Source organism: Cyprinodon variegatus, unplaced genomic scaffold (genome assembly GCF_000732505.1).
Source record: "Cyprinodon variegatus isolate N-32 unplaced genomic scaffold, C_variegatus-1.0 Scaffold486, whole genome shotgun sequence".
NCBI lineage: Eukaryota > Metazoa > Chordata > Actinopteri > Cyprinodontiformes > Cyprinodontidae > Cyprinodon > Cyprinodon variegatus.
Window position 1 is genome coordinate 324800 of NW_015150939.1, and position 17031 is coordinate 341830.

Sequence of the window (17031 nt, forward strand, 5' to 3'; positions counted from 1 at the left end):
TCATCCCTCAGTCTCTCACATACGGCTTTTCCTCCGCCATAGCATCGTGTGCTTCTGACTTTAAATTTCCAACTGGAACTTTGTTTTACATTCATCCAACATGGCTATACTAGTCTCTCGTTATCTGATTTCTCTTTTCATCGTGAAATCAGCGAAGATATCCTCTTTTAAATAAACCTTTTTTCACATCTTGTTCTCCTCCAACCACTAATATCACTGCAGTTTATTGGGATTTTATGCGAAACCTGAAGGTTCAGTTTTTCTATTAGCGCAGTGACCATAAGTAATGAAGTATTCAGGGTCACATCAACCACACTGATGTTTGTGGTTGAAACACAACAAAAGGTGTAAATACTTTTGCTAGGTACTGTAAGTGTAGCAGTATTGTAGTACTTAAAGAGGTGATTACACAATCATTACTGTACATGATGAGAGTATACCCTGTTTGAGGAGACGGATGAGGATTTCTGAACTTTGGAATGTAGTGCATTGTTTCTACAGCGTTGCACAGTGTTTAGGAGGAGGATTTTATTTTTTTCCACTGAGTTGTTATAGTTTCTTGGGTTGGTTGGTGAATACAGACAGGTCTGTGTGCTCTACTGTATGTGCTGGTTATCCTGAAGTAGTGTTTCATGCCCTTGTTGTTAGGCGATTATAAAAGTAAGCTACACATCCAAGTGACGCCACACCGATTTATCGGACCTCAGCAGCAGTGAGGTGGAAGAAACATGCGGCTATATACACCGGTCTGACCTGTGCCAGTACGCAGCTGGAGTGGAAGTTGTGGTTATTTGGTTCCTGTTACATGATTAGGATTCCTTTCTCTGCTGATAACTCTCTGCTTTTTAAAATAAAAAAGAAATTAGTTGGGATAAAAAACTAAAACATGCTTCTGAATCTCAGTTTCAAAGTAAGGGTTTTGAAGGTACACATAACATGTCGAAATCAAAAAGCAATAAATAAAATAATTTTGGCCATAAATCTCTATTATTGGTCAGTAAGTTGTTTAAGTTCATCCTTTCAGGCATCCAGACGTCTGACCTGCTCTGCTGCGATCAGCATCGACGTGTCCCTTGGGTCTGTTCCGTTCTTCTCCACAATGTTACCACACAACATAACATTTTCGCCATTAAGAAAAAACAAGCAAAACATCCAAAACTATCTTTTTGGATTGGAATGCATTCAAGTGGAGTCCACCTTTTCTTTTTTTTTTTAAAGAAAAGAAAGCACTGAGCAGCGTCCACACTGCGGTGCTTTCAGTAGGAGGAACATGCAGTATATGCAGGGACCTGCAGCAGGGATAGTCAAGCCAGAGTGGAGAAGTGATAACAGGAAGGAGAGGCTGGGAACTGATGGACTGAATGGATTCACTTTGTGAAGTCTGGAAAGCTGGAAACCCGACCGCATCCCAGCAGACATCTTTGTTCTTTTCTATCTCACTTGGGACCGTAAAGAAAGAAACTAAAGTAATTGTAGTACCGACCCCAAGGATGCCACAGGCAGGATGCTTGGCCAGCTGAAAGGACCTGTATACCGTTTAAGCAAAAATCCTGGAAAAGCTTCCCATCTTCCTTGGGGGGTTTAAATCCAAAGGAAGATCTACATTTGTTAGAGACAGGCTGTGACTCAAAGCTCAATCTCAAAGGTCTTTTGCAGACTGTTGGAAAATGGGTTGGCAGCTGCAGCCGCTGCTTTGTTCCCCGTTGGTTGCGTCGCTGCTTTTGTCTCCAGTGCAGCCCACTTGGCCTCGAATCGGTCATCGTCTTGAGGGTCGCTGGCCACCGGTGCGGTTAACTGGCTCCCCTCTGGTGGCCAGCTGCCAACATTTGCGCCACTGCTCAAGGTCCCATTAATTGCCGTTGCACTAGTGTGGGCTGGGAGGCCGTTAATGGCTGTCGACAAAGGTGGGGTGGAGGAAAATGTAGCTGCGTTAAACCCTGAGGTGTGCCCAGTTGCACTGGCCACTCCAGGATAGGAATGGTGATGCCCAACTGTTCCCAATGGCCCTGCTTTAGACCCTCCAGCAGCAGAGCCCATGGTCGAACCCGTGCCTGATGAACCTGTAGCGGTGCAAAAGGCATTGGCCACCATTTGTGATGGTGTGATGCCTACGACCGGCACGCTGGCGTTGGGGTAGGTCATACTGCTGGCCAGACCGGGCATGTAGGTCTGCATGGGCATAAAGGCAGGCTGGACCGGCTGGCTGGCAAACATCCCAACAGGGGCGGGAGTTGCATCAAAAGTAAGGGGAAATGGTTGCATTGCACTTGGAAGGGAGCCAGGGGCCCCGGGCAGAGAGCCCTGCATCATAGAGGCTCCAGACATGCTTGGACCAGACATAGTTGGGATGGACATGGATGGGAGAGACATAGGGGGTCCAGACACCGGAGGACCTGGTATCAGAGGAACAGATGATATTGACATGGGTGGAAGAGGCATTTGAGTTTGACAGGGAAGAACAGAGGGGCCAGAGAGGAGAGGTTTGGACAAAGTGCCGAGGGGCATTGGGACAGTGGACACGGCGGCAGAAGACAAGGTTGCCTGTGTGGTTATATGATGACTGGTAACAGGAGGGGGCCCTGGGATAGCAGGAATGATAGGGCCAGGGGGAGGCGTCTGTTGGGCTTTAACAGCCTTAGATACCTCCTCCAGCCATCTCTCAGCCTCTGAGGGGGTGCGTTTGTGGCCACTCTGCAGAGCTGCAGAAACTGGAGGAGGAGACTGTAGAGAAGGTTCCGGCTGCACCCAGGAGGAGGTGGCTGAGAGCAAAAATAAAGAGCTTTAGAAAGTGATAACACTCCATCTATGGCTATCAATCACCATAACTCCTTCTTACCCTGGATAGGTGCAGGCGGTGGAGGCAAAATTGGGGGCACAGTGCAGGTCGGAGGGCAATTTGCAGACATGGATGGGTTGGAAAAGAGCTCATCTGATGGCTTGGCGAAAGATGTGTTGATCTGGCTACACAGTGCATTAATACAGCTGTCTCCCTCAAGTGGCAAACCCATGTCCATCTCTGGTACCAACAGGATGGCAAAACACAGAAGAAAAAAGAAAACAGAGAGCAAAGAGAGTCAACATTTTGGCAAAAATAAGATTAAGAAATGTGACAATCGGTTAAAGGAGGAAGTAGGTTTTGCCTGTTGAGTTACTGATCCAGTTTGGAACAAAGGAAACTATAGTTAGGATTCAATAATGGTTTCTTACTGATGTAAAGGATGTCTAAAGAACAAGGTAAGTTCAAGGGAACCTTTTTTTCCCAATACCCCAAAGTAATATGTATGTTGCATAAATTTAGCTTGTAAAAAGGTAGTTATACCTAGCCTGGCCAGCCACACTGGGCCAGTCTGGTAAGGCTCAATACTGTCCAGATTCAAAAAACAGACTGGACCAATCGCAGCAAGGGAGGCGGGGCCATAATGGAGCAACGCTTTTCTGTAGCCATTACAGTCAAGATGGCAGCTGCAATTGAGTGATATTTATTAACGCCATTTAATGTTCCAAAAAATATTGTTAAAATGTCAACAACTTGCTGCTCTAAGAGCTTTTCTTTTTTAGATTAAACATGTTTTTGCTTCATATTTATAATTATCTCATTGGTTCTAAATAGTTTCCCCTAAATCTTTTAGTCATACCTCTGAAATCCAGCTCTATCCACTTTCTTCCAGACTTATATGTCGTTTACATTATCATTGCCAGTCTAGTTTATACCAAATTCTTTTTTTTCTTTTTGCATGACAACCTTAAAAGTTCACGTTTTATTATTGAGACTTTATGTGATGAATACGTACAATGTGGAAGGAAATAAAAGATTTTTTAATTTTTCTTTTTACAAATAAAACTTGGGAGAATCGCCTTTGCTGTAACTACAGCTATAAGTCTTTGCTTTATTTCTCCTTGACCATTCTTCTCTAAAGATAAAATAGGCTGAGTTTAGTCAGTATGGATGGAAAGCAAGTGCAAACATGTCACAATGTTTTAAAGTCTGGTTGCTGATTCCTGTTTGGATTAAGGTTCGAACTTTGACTAGGCCATTTAACTCATTTTTAAGCTTTGCTCTGGATGAATGCTGCTGTTTCTGGACCGTTGTGCTGATGGAAGGTATTAAAAATTCTCCCCCCAGTTTCAAATCTCTTATTATCATGTATTTATTTTCATCCATTTGCATTTAAGTCTGGCCAGCTTTCCTCGCTGTGCTGAAACACATGCATCCATAGAACATAATGCTACCGTTACAATGTTTCATGATGGGTTTAGTTCTATGCTGCATGGAGCATTTTGCACTTAGAAGAAAAAAAATCTCTCTTTTGGTTCCATCTAAGCAAAGCATCTGCTAGATGGCTTATGGCTGAAAGCTAGCGACTGCTCCCTTAAGGACGAGTTAAACGCAGAGAAGGAGAATGCACAGATGCAATGACAAACAGAGGTGATTATCATAAAGGAAGCAAAATACAAGGGCTGATGCCATGTTTAGTTTTTTTTTATTTTTATAAAACATTTTCCCCATTTAAGGCTGGGTGCAACTTTGTGATGGTCTGTCACACTAAACACTGAGGAACGAACGTGAATGAAACCTTTAAGGTCTATGAATTGTTTTGCTTTTGCTGTTTATTTTTTCTTTCCTCTATGATGCCTTTTTTCTTCCCTTCAGCGTGTTAAATTGTAAAGCTCCAGGGTTTGGATTATACTGGGTTTTGGAAGCATATTATAGGTCTAACTTTAAGTTTTTCCTCTGTGTCTTGTTTTGCCTGAACTAAGCTTTATTCTCATCATCCAGCCTGTATCCTGCAGAGTCTAGAAGCTCCAAGACTTTAAACACATTACTGCGGAGGAAGTGTGCTTGTTTGTTTGTTATTCCCCTGGTAATGGTAGCTTTGTTCATTTCTAGAGGTTGTTCTGATTGGTCAACTTGATTAGCAGGCTGACCCTACAGATCAATAAGTGATTTATTTCTAATGTCACAAGGGAGCAAAGAGCAAATATAATGGCCTACTACCTTTTCATTGAGAACATAATATACGTATTATAAGAAACAACTAACATTAGATTCAACCAAACTTTAAATTAAAGCATAAACTTTGAACCAGAGATCAGGGATTTCTAATGCAAACTAGTACATATCACTATGTGAATGCGTAATTATCAACCAGCTATGTACAAATTATCCCTTATTGTCATATTAAAAACTATAAGTGAATAATTAAAATGTATGGAGATGTAAGTTCTCAGTGAAAAAGGAATACTTAAACCCATTCAGTTAAGGGTAAACGATCAAACCATAAAATAAAATAAAAACTGTATAGTAATGATCCTACAATCAACTTATCGTTTAGTGTTTGTAAAAAAAACCAGGACTGATGCTTCTTTCCATTAAATAAAAATGTATGCTAATAAAAAAAAACTGTGACATATTTTGTCATTAAATTAGTCAGTTGAAACAAATGTCACTGGATGAATGCTTTAATAACGCTATATTTTATTGCCCATCTTTCAAATCCTTTATTTTGTGGACCGCTCATTTTTATTCTGCAGGTTCAAAGTTTATGACTGAGGGTTATGAAGGGAGCTTACAGTTACTCTCTGCAGAGCATTGAAGTTTTTTTTCAAACTGAGTCAGATATATATTTTGTGATTCAAACCAGCAGGTAAAAAGCAGATAAAAAACCAAAATAAAAAAGTTGAAGTCCCTATTATTAAGGTGCTGTAAATGCATCATTATGCCAGATTAAAGCTGTTTACCAAAACAGTAATAAATCCCCCCACCCTATAACAGCTTTATATCAATTGCATTAAATTAAGATAAAAACTTTGTATACCACATTATTTGAGAAGGAAGTAATTTTATCTGTATTATATTAAAAATCATAATACTTAATCCATCAATTAACTTTATTAATTTTTATTCAAATTCAAATCTCCGTTTTGCTGAAAATAGATGAATTAAAAATGGAAGTTGCAAAATGAGCCAATATTTAAAGGGCAAGAAAAAAAAAAAAAAAGCATAAAGGTAGGAGGAATATAATCTAATGAACACATTTATAAAACATCCTCATAATATTCACCTGTTTTGCTGCCCTTCCTATATGGAAGAGGAATGAATATCAAAGAAAAAATAGGTGTATTTTTTCTGTATTCTTACCAAAAAAATTGACAAAACTAGAGCTTATTGAACAGTTTAGTTTTAAGAAACACAAGGTCACTAAGGTTGTAGGGTCAGCAGGCGTCTACACTCACCAGGGTTCTTGACTTCAAAGTCCGTCTTGCGTTGCAGAGTGGAAGGCAGGTCGTTGAGACGCAGTGACAGCTGTCTCTTAAAAGGAGAGTTCTTCTGGCTCAGAGCAGGAAATCCCCTGAATGAGCCTTGGCGCACAAGCTGTTCAATGGGTGCATGGCGGCGAGGGATAGCATGGGGCCCGCCGGGTTCTGGACGCTCCATCGGGGACGCTGTCCCCTCAGGTGGAGAGGCGGAGCCAGGAGGTAGAGATGGGATGACAGAGGGTGGATCTAAGGAAAACAGAGACAAGTCAACAGTGGTTTATAAAATTTTCCAGGAAATTCATTTAACAGTTAAAAGAAAGGAAACTTTGAATGTTAATGTCAGCTGTGGGGACTTGGATCACTTTCCTACCTTTCTTTTTATCCTGAGGCTTCTCATCTCGCTCACTGCTGCTGCCCTGCTGGCTGGAGGAGGAGTTGATGCGAAAGGAGCCTTCACGCACAAACGAGGTGCGACTGGCGTCAAAGGAAGCCGTCACGCCACACTCCTTCTCTCTTCGCTGCTTTCTCTCCAGACAGGCAGCAAAGGCACAGCCGACTGCATGACTCAATCGCTCACCCTGGTATAAACAAAAAAAGTCATTAACACACATAGCAGAAGGAACTGCTCTATAGTCATTAGCAGTAACCCAGGCTAACTTTTTTCTTTTATTAATCTTTTCCACTTTTCTATACAGCACTGCTTCATTTTCTGGAGTTTTTCAGACATTTGTTCTTGTAAATCTCTCTAAATATCCATTATTTGACTTGATTTATATATTTTTTTATTCACTCTGTTCTACATGTAGCCTACTGCTTGTGTGGGATGCTTGACTACAATTGTGTAAGTCTATGATACAGAGAAATTCTATCAAGGCACCAACGCAGGTTCTAAAGCTAGAAAAAAAGCCCAATGAGTTTTATTTTTTATTTTTGGGCTGATATGCTTTATTTTACTGTATTGGAGTATGATTCAGTGCAGTAAAGGAACTAAATATTTTTTACTACTTATTAGAACACAGAATATTGTTCTGGAAGCTTTTTCATTTAGATCCAACTTTGCAAATTTACAGAAGAGGATTAGGGCCACTGGAAAAAAAAAAAAAAAAAAGTTAACTGATGTTTAAATTTTATTTTCAGTTTAACATGGGGAAAAAGGCAGAATTCTGACTCTGAGATTAAAGTCAAAATTCTGACTTTTTTCTCAGAATTATGACTTTTTTCCCCCAGAATTCTTACTTTAATCTCAGAATTCTGACTGAATTCTGACAATAAAAAAAGTCAGAATTCTGAGGAAAAAAGTCAGAATTCTGACTTTAATCTCAGAATTCTGACTTTTTTCCTATACTATACTGAAATAAAATTTAAAAAAATCAGATAACATTTTTTTTTTTTTCCAGTGGCCCTAATCCTCTTCCGTACAAATTAAAGTTGGAATTAACTAAAATGCTGCTTTCGTTGGCAACTCTTTACATAAAAGTGATACATATAATATGGTTTTTGTTTTTTTATTTAAATAAATTAAAACCTTCAATATGCTTACAGAAACCTGTGTGAAAATCTAGAGCTTTTGCCTTTTTTAAACATATCTCTAAACATCTAGCTGGGGCCGTGACTCTCAATTTCGTTCTACCTCATGTAACACGTGATGTGAATGACAATAAAGTCTCTTGAATCTTGAATCACACTTTGAGAATCGGAGGTTCGTTTGGTGTGGATATTAAATGGTTAAAACTTTGCCAGTTGCCTTTAACATATTTAACTTGAAAATAATCTTTCTTACAGCAGATAATTATGTTTCGTCAGTTGAATTGCAATGAGAAGAGATCTTAAAAAGTAAAAACAACAAAAAAAAAAAAAAAAAAAAGCAAACTAAAGATTTTAATAAAAGATTAATAAAAAATGTTAAAATATTACAGTGGTAAAAAGTATTGACAGCATAAAATGTTGCTGTCTCATTTCCAGAACTTGATAGTTCCAGACGTCAGATAAAGTATAGCTATTATTTGTTTGATGATTAGTTTAGATTTAAAGGACTGGATCACATTCAAATTTGGGTTTAATTAAATTTATTAGGATAAGGTTTTTAAATCTGTCGCATTGTCAAAAATCAACATGAATTAATGGAACTTCAAAGAAGCCAATTCCTTCATATTTTCTCCATAAAAATGGTGGCTCTCTGTTTCTGCAGCTTCACTGTACAGAAAATGAGTTACAGAGCCTGAAGGAACACTATAGCTGAAGAAGTAAGGATATAAAAGCCGTAGTGATGAAAACAGAGAGAGACAACAACACAGAATGAATTCTGGTAAATCCCCTCTTCTAATCCTGCAGGTCTGTCCTTTGACTTTCCCTGCACAGATTATTAATCCAGCAAAACATTTAAGGCTTGTTGAGAAAAAAAATACTCAAAGAAGCACTAATTCTTAACATGAAATAGAAAAGAGGTAAGAAAGCAATGCATATGTAGTTAAAAACCATTATACTTTGAAATGTTTACCCTAAATAACTATGTATAAGCACAGGGCGCCATCATCCAGTCCTCAATTGTAGCTTTAAGATGCATCCATTCTTCAACAAACCCGAATCAAATGTCTCAGATGTCCCTCATAAGCGTATGCAGAGCTCTTGTGTCGAGCCATGCCACTATTAGTCTAGGTGAGTTGGAGAAGGTTGCTGCATAGCAGCTCTACACAGTTGAAACTGGGCTCCCCTGATTTTAAAACATATTAATAAAAAAAAAAACTCTTTAAACACTTTAAATAACGAAATCCAAGAATATTGGTGCTAACCAATAGGAGTTAGGCGACATTTCAAGGTACCAGAACTCAACGTTTCCTCTCAACAAAAAGTCTATGCTATAAAGTTTAAGCTTTAAACAAAAGCAGCAACTTTTATCCAGATGGACAAGATCCACACATTATAAACACTCCTTTCAGCCTTTAACTGCTGCTAAGGACCAAAGCAAATATTAGTTTGTTTTTGTTTGTTTTTTTAATATAGTTTAAGATTTACAGAAGTCTTTTTTCTATGGGTAAAAAGAGGAACACGTCTCAATTTTCTAAAATCATCTTCATTATTAGTACCAACTTAAACTTCGCCTCCACCATGGGCGTAGGTTTGCATAGGCACCATAGGGACAAGTCCCTACCAAAACTTGGACGGACCTACCTGTCCCTACCAACAATTAGATGTGAATTCCATGTTTATAATTTACAATACAGCGTTGTTGCAGCAGTAGAGGAGTTCTGGAATGGGAAATATAGACAGACGAAAACATGTTTTATCTAAAATGGAAGTTTTTTTTTTTTTTTTTTTTTTTTTTACAATTTTGGTATAATTCTTGCTCTTAGTTGGTCGCTCTGTGAGCTAAAGACATCTTTTAGAGTCTCGATACTCCATAATGATCAATCGATTACTAAATTTGTTGACATTATTTCAATAATTGATTAATCCAATGAATTGTTTCAGCCATAAATAAAATACATGAAATGGGTTAAAAAGAGTAACTACAGCCTAGATGTAGAGCTTGTAGAGTGAATTTAATATATTAAATGCTCAGTGTCGGTTCTTATTCTATTTCCAGTGCTCATGTAAATTAAATACATTTATTTGGCGTCCCTTGAATCTATTATTTTGTTTAGTCTTAATGATACAAAGAGAACATTTAAAAGATAAGAGTGGGCTTTACCTCTGTTTACCTCTGCACAATCCCATATCTTCAAAAAAAAAAGTATAAATCCACATATAACAGACGTATTTAGACTATATTCTGTTAGATTTTCTTACTGTCTTAGGTAATTTCAAATGCAAACCTTTTCAAAGTGGACAAAAGTCCTATTTCCTAATTCATCAGAGCCAGTAAAGCGTCAGTCATTGATAAACAGCATCTAGTGTGTGTAGTGCTTATAAAATTTGTATAAATGTAGCAAGAAATGCTGTTTTTCTCTTCAAACGAAATACACCCTGATTTTCACGTAAAGCATAAAAAAAACGAGCATGCATTTTTTTGCATAGGACCAATGACATCAGACCAACAGTGTCCCTACCAAAGTTGAAATCAAACCTACCACCTTGAGAGCTTCAACAATTCTTATGTTTCTCCCAACCTAGACCAGAATCCCTCCTCTTTTCAGCAGTGTCCTGAGATTTTCAGCAATAAAACTGAGCGATGTCAAAGCCACAACAATGACAATGAGAGAGTGTTCCTGTAGTTAGGATTAGAACCTGCTGCTTTAGCCATTAACATGCTATCATTTCACAGTGTCTACTCAGTAAAACTGAAAGGTAATCCCTTCTTTAAATCAGAGGACATTTGGAACAATTCTTCTTGTTTTTAGCTCATTTTATTCACTTATTTAAACTGAGTCAAACATTTAAAGTGTTTAAAGTACTTTCTTTATTGCTACATTTGTATTTTTAATCAAAATAGACCTTTTTTTGTTTTTTTGAATATAGTACATACGTATTATAGATATATATATATATATATAGTATAGTGTATGTTTTAAATTGTATACAGCTATAGATTCTTTATTCTATATATATCTCCATTTTAAAATGCAACTCAAAACCCATCTGTTCAAGATTGCTTATTCTCTTTCAATATCAATTTCACTGTCACAGCCTTTGTATTTTTTTAAATGTTTTTATTTTGATTTTTTTCTGACACTGTTTTTATTTTTTTTGTACGGTGACCTTGAGTGTCCAGAAAGGCGCCTTTTTAAATAAAATGTATTATATATATATATATATATATATATATATATATATATATAGTACAAACCTACTAGGCTATAAACTCGATTCTGATTCAGTTTGTTTTTTTTCCATGCCGGTCTCTCTTGTAAAAGAGACAGTCTGTATCAAAGTGAAATGAAAAAAAAAAGATAGACACCTATTACATTAAGGAAAGTTAAATATACAATATTGTAAAATCTTAAAAATCTGTTAATTCACGGGGAATGCTTTCGGATTCTAGTACATCACAACATAAATGTGTTGAATATTTGAATTATTTCCTTCCTTTTTCACCACAAACTGTTAATAAATTAACATTTATTACAGTTAAACGTCGCAAACCCCATGCTTAGATTATTTTAAACCCTCGTAACAAATGCTATACCCATAAGTTCCCATAAAAATCCTCCTTTATTTCAGGAGCTTCTTTTAACCTTAAACCTAAAAATTCTTTGGACTGGATTTTGTTTTTTTACACTGATTGCAGCTTCTTGAAACACTTTTTATTTTCCTTTGAGAACCTGTTTTTGTATACAAAAAATATCCAAAGCAAATTTTCAAACATTTTCATCATCTCACAGGATTGTCATCATTGATCATCGTTAAATCCTGGGTACCACCATCGATTTCCAACACTGCTTTGAAATTTAGAAAACATTTTACTTAAGAATATTGGTGCCATAGATTAGAAACATTTTCTGGAATCTAAAGTTTGTTGAAAGGATCCAGGTTCTGGTGCTGAGTTTGGGGATGTGTGTGAGATTTGCCGCAGCCTCACCGAGTCTTTCAGGGCCATGAAGCAGTGGCACATCCACCGTCTGGTGGTTCCGTCTCTGCAGATGTAGGAGAAGGCCTTGTCATAGTTCCGGTCAGGAGCGCAGAAGGAAACCTTCTCTATAGTCTGGTCCACAATGAGGTCCTGACAGAGGAAATCAGACAAAGACAGGAGAGAGGCAACCGGAATCAGACAGGACATTCCAGGGAAAAATCCACTGCTTGGTTTATTTATTCAAGGCCTAGATAAAGAGAAACAGAAAATCCTGGCCCAAACTTGCCCCTGGATTGATCCCAATTACTTGACCCACTGCTTTAGGTCCTCATTCGCCTCCTTTCACTCCAGCATATTTACAAACCCACTGATGACAGAAAAGGCCTCTAACTACCAACTAATGACACTGACCCTCTTTGAATCTCTGGGCCGCCTCCGCTGCCTGCCCTTCTTTCAGTGAAAGGGTGATTCAGCTCTCAGAGTCTACAGTCACCATAGATGAAACTAAGAGGGGGGCCCTGTCTTTCTCTGTGTACATTAAGGGGCCCCCGGCTCGGCTCTTTGACTCGCACTCAAACACAGAAGGAGGGAGAAACAAGAGGTGAAGGGGAGACGAAAGGGAGCAGGGTTCACACACTCATCCACACACTTCCTTCCTGTGTTTCTGAGCCGGTGAGAAAACAAGAAGGGCATTGGAAGAGGAGAGAGAGGGAGCGAGAAGGAGGACTAGAGAGGAGGAGAAAAGGAAAGAGAGATGTAGAGGGAAAGAATGGGAGTCCATTCAATCTGGGCCAATTAGTGAATCAAAGGGGATGCTGGTACCAAGGTGAAAGGCTGGGCAAAGGCCAGTGTTTCTGTGGGTGTGTGTGTTTGTTCTCCTCATGGGTGTCTGTGAGCCGTGGAAAACACAAAACAATCTGATAACGCTTTATTTAAAGATTTATATAATAACAATGAACAGAGGCTTTGATGGAGACGTTCCCTATAAAGAAAATGAAAGAAACAGAAGATCAGTGCACCTCATGACTCACAATGAGCTTCATCTAGAAAAGCAACGAGTTTGAAGCCCCAACAGCTGCTGAAAGAAATGAAATAAAGAAATAGCGCCGTTTTATTCCCAGCTATCGGTTCACGGCGAAGGTGCAGCAGAGGTTCATGTTAAACAGAAGCCTAAATGTGCCTTCAGATCCTATACTGTCTATAATGACTGTGTGGGTTTAATAAAAGAGTACAGAATGATTCATCGAAAGCAGAGGAGGAAGAGGAGGAGGAGGAGGACTGCATTAGAAGTGGTTGGAACTGCAGAGCATCTATCAGTGTCTTAAGAAGATATATCCTCAATCATTGGTCAGAATTTATTGCGTTTTTTCTGCTTTACCTACTGAAAAATAGCTCCTATCTTAATGAAAGCAGAATTTCTCTCTCAGTTTTTATCTGAAAGATGCCAAAATCTATATCGAATGAGAAACCTCACTTTATTTATCGCAACAAGCAGCTCTTTCCTTAATTATCGTGCTTGCTTTATGTATCATGTACACTAAAACACTGATTTTCTTAATATGTTGACTTCATAATCAAACTAGGGCTGCAACTAACGGTTATTTTGCTAAAAGATTAACCTGTTGATTAATATTTCCAATTATTTATTAATAATTGGATATTCAAAGGTTCCTTAAAGAAGATTCTTTAGGAAATAAAACCAGGTAAAACTCTAACTTTTCTACTTGACGAGCTCTGGGTGGAGCGTTCTGACAGAGGAAAACATTTTTTTTAATCTTTTTTTTTTTTTACAATTTTGGTAGAATTGCTGCTGAAGGTGTGTTGCTCTGTCTGCTAAAAGCATGTTTTAGTCTCTACCCTGCAGTAAACGATCAATTTGTTGTTCTCCTGAGAAAGAAGACGCTGCATAAAACCTGGATAGTCGAGAGACGCAATCCAAACCAGAAGTTTGCTTTAAGTTTTAATTTATGCTCTATATTAAAGCTTTTTTATGTATAGAAATGACAGCTGACTGCTGTTTGTAAAGATTAAATTAAGTTTTTTGTTTACTTGATCATCTTTATTTGTGCCAATATTACTAGAATTTCCCCATTGTACGACAATAAAAGTATTTTCTATTTTATTCAATACCGTTCTGTCAAATCAAGAGGAAACCTAATCCTTTGCTCCATGGACTTATTACCTAATTCAATACCTGCAGTTTGTCCCCTCCCCTGAGGCCAAACCCTAACCCTAATCCTAACAGTGGTGGATGAGAAACCTAAAACTGAGGTAGGGGATTTTATGTGACACGTCAAAGTTGTGCACTACACTGAAAGAAGTGAATTGTCCATTTAATTCGGTCAAAAGTTGATGTTGTTTCAACTTAAAAAATGCATGTGTGGTTTGAAACCAATAATTTCACTTAACCTGGAATTAAAAATCCCTTATCACAGAAACAACCAACTAAAACAATTATTTTCCAAGTAAATATCTACTTCAAGTCAAAGGTAATAGTGTCCCTAGGAGTTTATCCTTCCACATGCTTAAAAAAAAAAAAATAATAGGATCGAACTAATGATCTTTTAACAACTAAAGGTCAAGCTCTAAGTTATCATGAATTATAAATATAGTTGGATCAGAATTAAGTTTTTATTCTTTGAAATAAATACAGTTTTACATTTTTGTCAGCACTTTATTCCAAATTAAATTTATACTTGTATGTAATGGTACAGATTTCATTTTTCCAAATAGAAAAAAATAGATTATAAAAAAGCATAAAACTTGTTTATAATCTGTTATAAGTTATAGTTTTACTTTGTATGAATGTACAGTGAACCCTCGTTTATCGCGGGGGTTACATTCCAAAAAGAACCCGCGATAGGTGAAATCCTTGAAGTAGAAACCTTTATTTAGTTATTATACAATGAAATACTCCATACAACATTGAAATCAAGGAACAAAAACTTTTTACAGGCCCAAGCATTTGTTTAACAAATAAAAGTACGGTATAAACGTTGTTGTCTGTTTTTTTGTTTTGTTTGTTTTTTACAAATAGCTACTGTACTGTACTGTAAAATAATATAGTTATAAATAAATAAGTAATAATTTTAATCATCAATACAAAATAAAGGGTTAATATTGCGGGGATCAGCACCGCCCCGCCGTGACGGATTGGAACGGGAGAAAATGAAAAATTATTATGAAAAAAAATACAAAGTACAGTAGGACAAATAGTGACTGACGTGTACAGTACAGTATTTCACTGCTGTTCTGACAGAGCCGCTTCATTCTGACTCTGCTCTGTGGTGTTTTTTTCTTCTAAAGCCTGCGGCGCAGGTGTGTGTTTTTGGAGAGAAGAACATAGTTATCGGTAGTTGTTGTCGCTCTTTTTGGCCAAAAGATCCTTATAAACCGACATGCCACCATTAATATGTTTGACAATAAAGTTTAACAATGCATGATGCAAATCCGTGAAGCAGCGAGACCGTGAAAAGTGAACCGCGTTATAGCGAGGGTTCACTGTAGTTTCTTTCTTTGGCTTAAGGTAAAATATATATTTCTAGTAAATCAAAATGTATAGTTTCAACCACATCAGAAACTTAAAGCTACAGTGTGTAACTTTTAGCGACATCTAGCGGTCAGACTGCAGACTGCAGCAACATGAACATCCCCCCCCCACCGCTTCTCCCCCCAACAGTACGGCGAGCGTTACTTACAGATTTATTTACAGATAGTATTTCATTAGTCTGTGTAGGGTATAGATTTCATGTAGACTTAAGATAATAAATATACCCGTTATTTTTTCTACATCGTTGTGACGTTTTGGCGATTTCGCAATCGCTAGTTTGTTGGCTCTGCGCTGCCGTAGCGCAAAGATGTCTGCCTCCATGGCTGCGAGACCCGCTCCTATGTAATTATAAATAACGAATTCTAAGGCAACGCAAATATTAAGGTTAAGAGGCTGAGCTCGTAGATGATGATAAATAACATAGTTATGTATAATATATTACATTTCTGACTGTATATCCCTGTAATTATTACACACTGTAGCTTTAATTTGAGACAAAGTAATAAATTTAGGTGTAACAAATTACAGTAATTTTTTTAAGTTGATCCAAAGTATCTTTTTTTTCAGTGTAGATGGCTGTAAGTCTCACAAACTAACCACAGGTGAGAAAAGGAGCCGTTTCAAATGCATATTAACATAAATACAACAGGAATGCTGGAAGAAACTGGAAATAATACCAAAGCAATACAACATAGAAAAAAATATAGAAACACGGGACTTTTAGCTATTTTTTTTTGTCACTTTCTTCAGTTTTCTAGAGTTTTAAATTACCCAATTGTTACAGGCTGTATATTTTATACACTGTAGTCCCCATCTTTGTGGAAACAGGAGCCCAACTCCAACACCACAACATTTAATAGCCTCTGAGGACCTGCACAGCGAGCCAGATCAAGTTTAAAAGTGATATGCAATATGGCTGTAAAAGGTAAGGTGGGGGTGCTGAAGCAAAGGAGAAAAGTGTGATGAGAGAGCAGGACAGGAGAGGCCGACGTGTGCGGTGTCAGAATAAAACTGGTCAGGTGAGGAAATAGAAGCAGCTTCAACAGGCTTTGTCTTTTCTGCTTAACATTCAGCAGAGCTGCAGCTATCTGTGCTCGCTGCTGGAGACCTTCACCCCCCATGAGGAGTGTGTGTCTGTGGAGCACTCTCATACAAAATGATGGAGGATCATTGGAGGTAAATATCAGAAAAGGACAATAAAACTGAGACCGATTCAATCATCAGTGTAGGTTGGCCAACACAGTGCTTTTCAGTGAGCGTTTTCAAACAGCTCAGAGGCTAAATTATTTCTTTCTTACCTTGGTTTTGTCATCAACCACCCTGAGTCCATCAGCAGAAACCCACAGGACTGCTTTTACTGTCTTTTTGCCGCTCTGCAAAGGCAAAGAACAGGAGGAGAATGTTTATAAATGTTTTTAATTTTGACAAAGGAGTGCAAAAATTACACCTTCTTCATGAGTTCATCCCCATGGGCTGATTTTTAACAAGTTTGGAAGCAAACAAGCATCTAAAGGCTATCTTCATCCCTATCCATCCAGATTTGAAATTATGATTAGATTTGAGTCAATTCTGCAAATCAGACTCATGTGTGGGTGGAGGGGTCAATACTAGGAGCTTGTTTCTACGGTGGCCCTGAAGTGCAAACTGCAACTACAAATCTAAAAGCGCAACTACATTAAGGAAATCACAACTACATAAAGCAAAGCGCAACTACATT

At 37.9% G+C, this 17031-nt stretch overlaps 1 protein-coding gene across 1 annotated transcript in view; it reads right to left on the bottom strand.

The window, feature by feature from the left end:
• Positions 1–218: 218 nt before the first annotated feature.
• The window catches only part of LOC107094502 (numb-like protein), a 20357-nt gene continuing 3544 nt past the window's right edge, over positions 219–17031 (bottom strand). The window contains exons 2-7 of the mRNA XM_015390129.1: positions 16613–16687; positions 11774–11914; positions 6629–6836; positions 6235–6504; positions 2837–3016; positions 219–2759 (exon numbers count right to left, since the gene is read on the bottom strand). Of these exons, the coding sequence (XP_015245615.1) occupies positions 1627–2759; positions 2837–3016; positions 6235–6504; positions 6629–6836; positions 11774–11914; positions 16613–16687 (2007 nt within the window). The 3' untranslated portion in view covers positions 219–1626. The remainder of the gene's footprint in view (positions 2760–2836; positions 3017–6234; positions 6505–6628; positions 6837–11773; positions 11915–16612; positions 16688–17031) is intronic.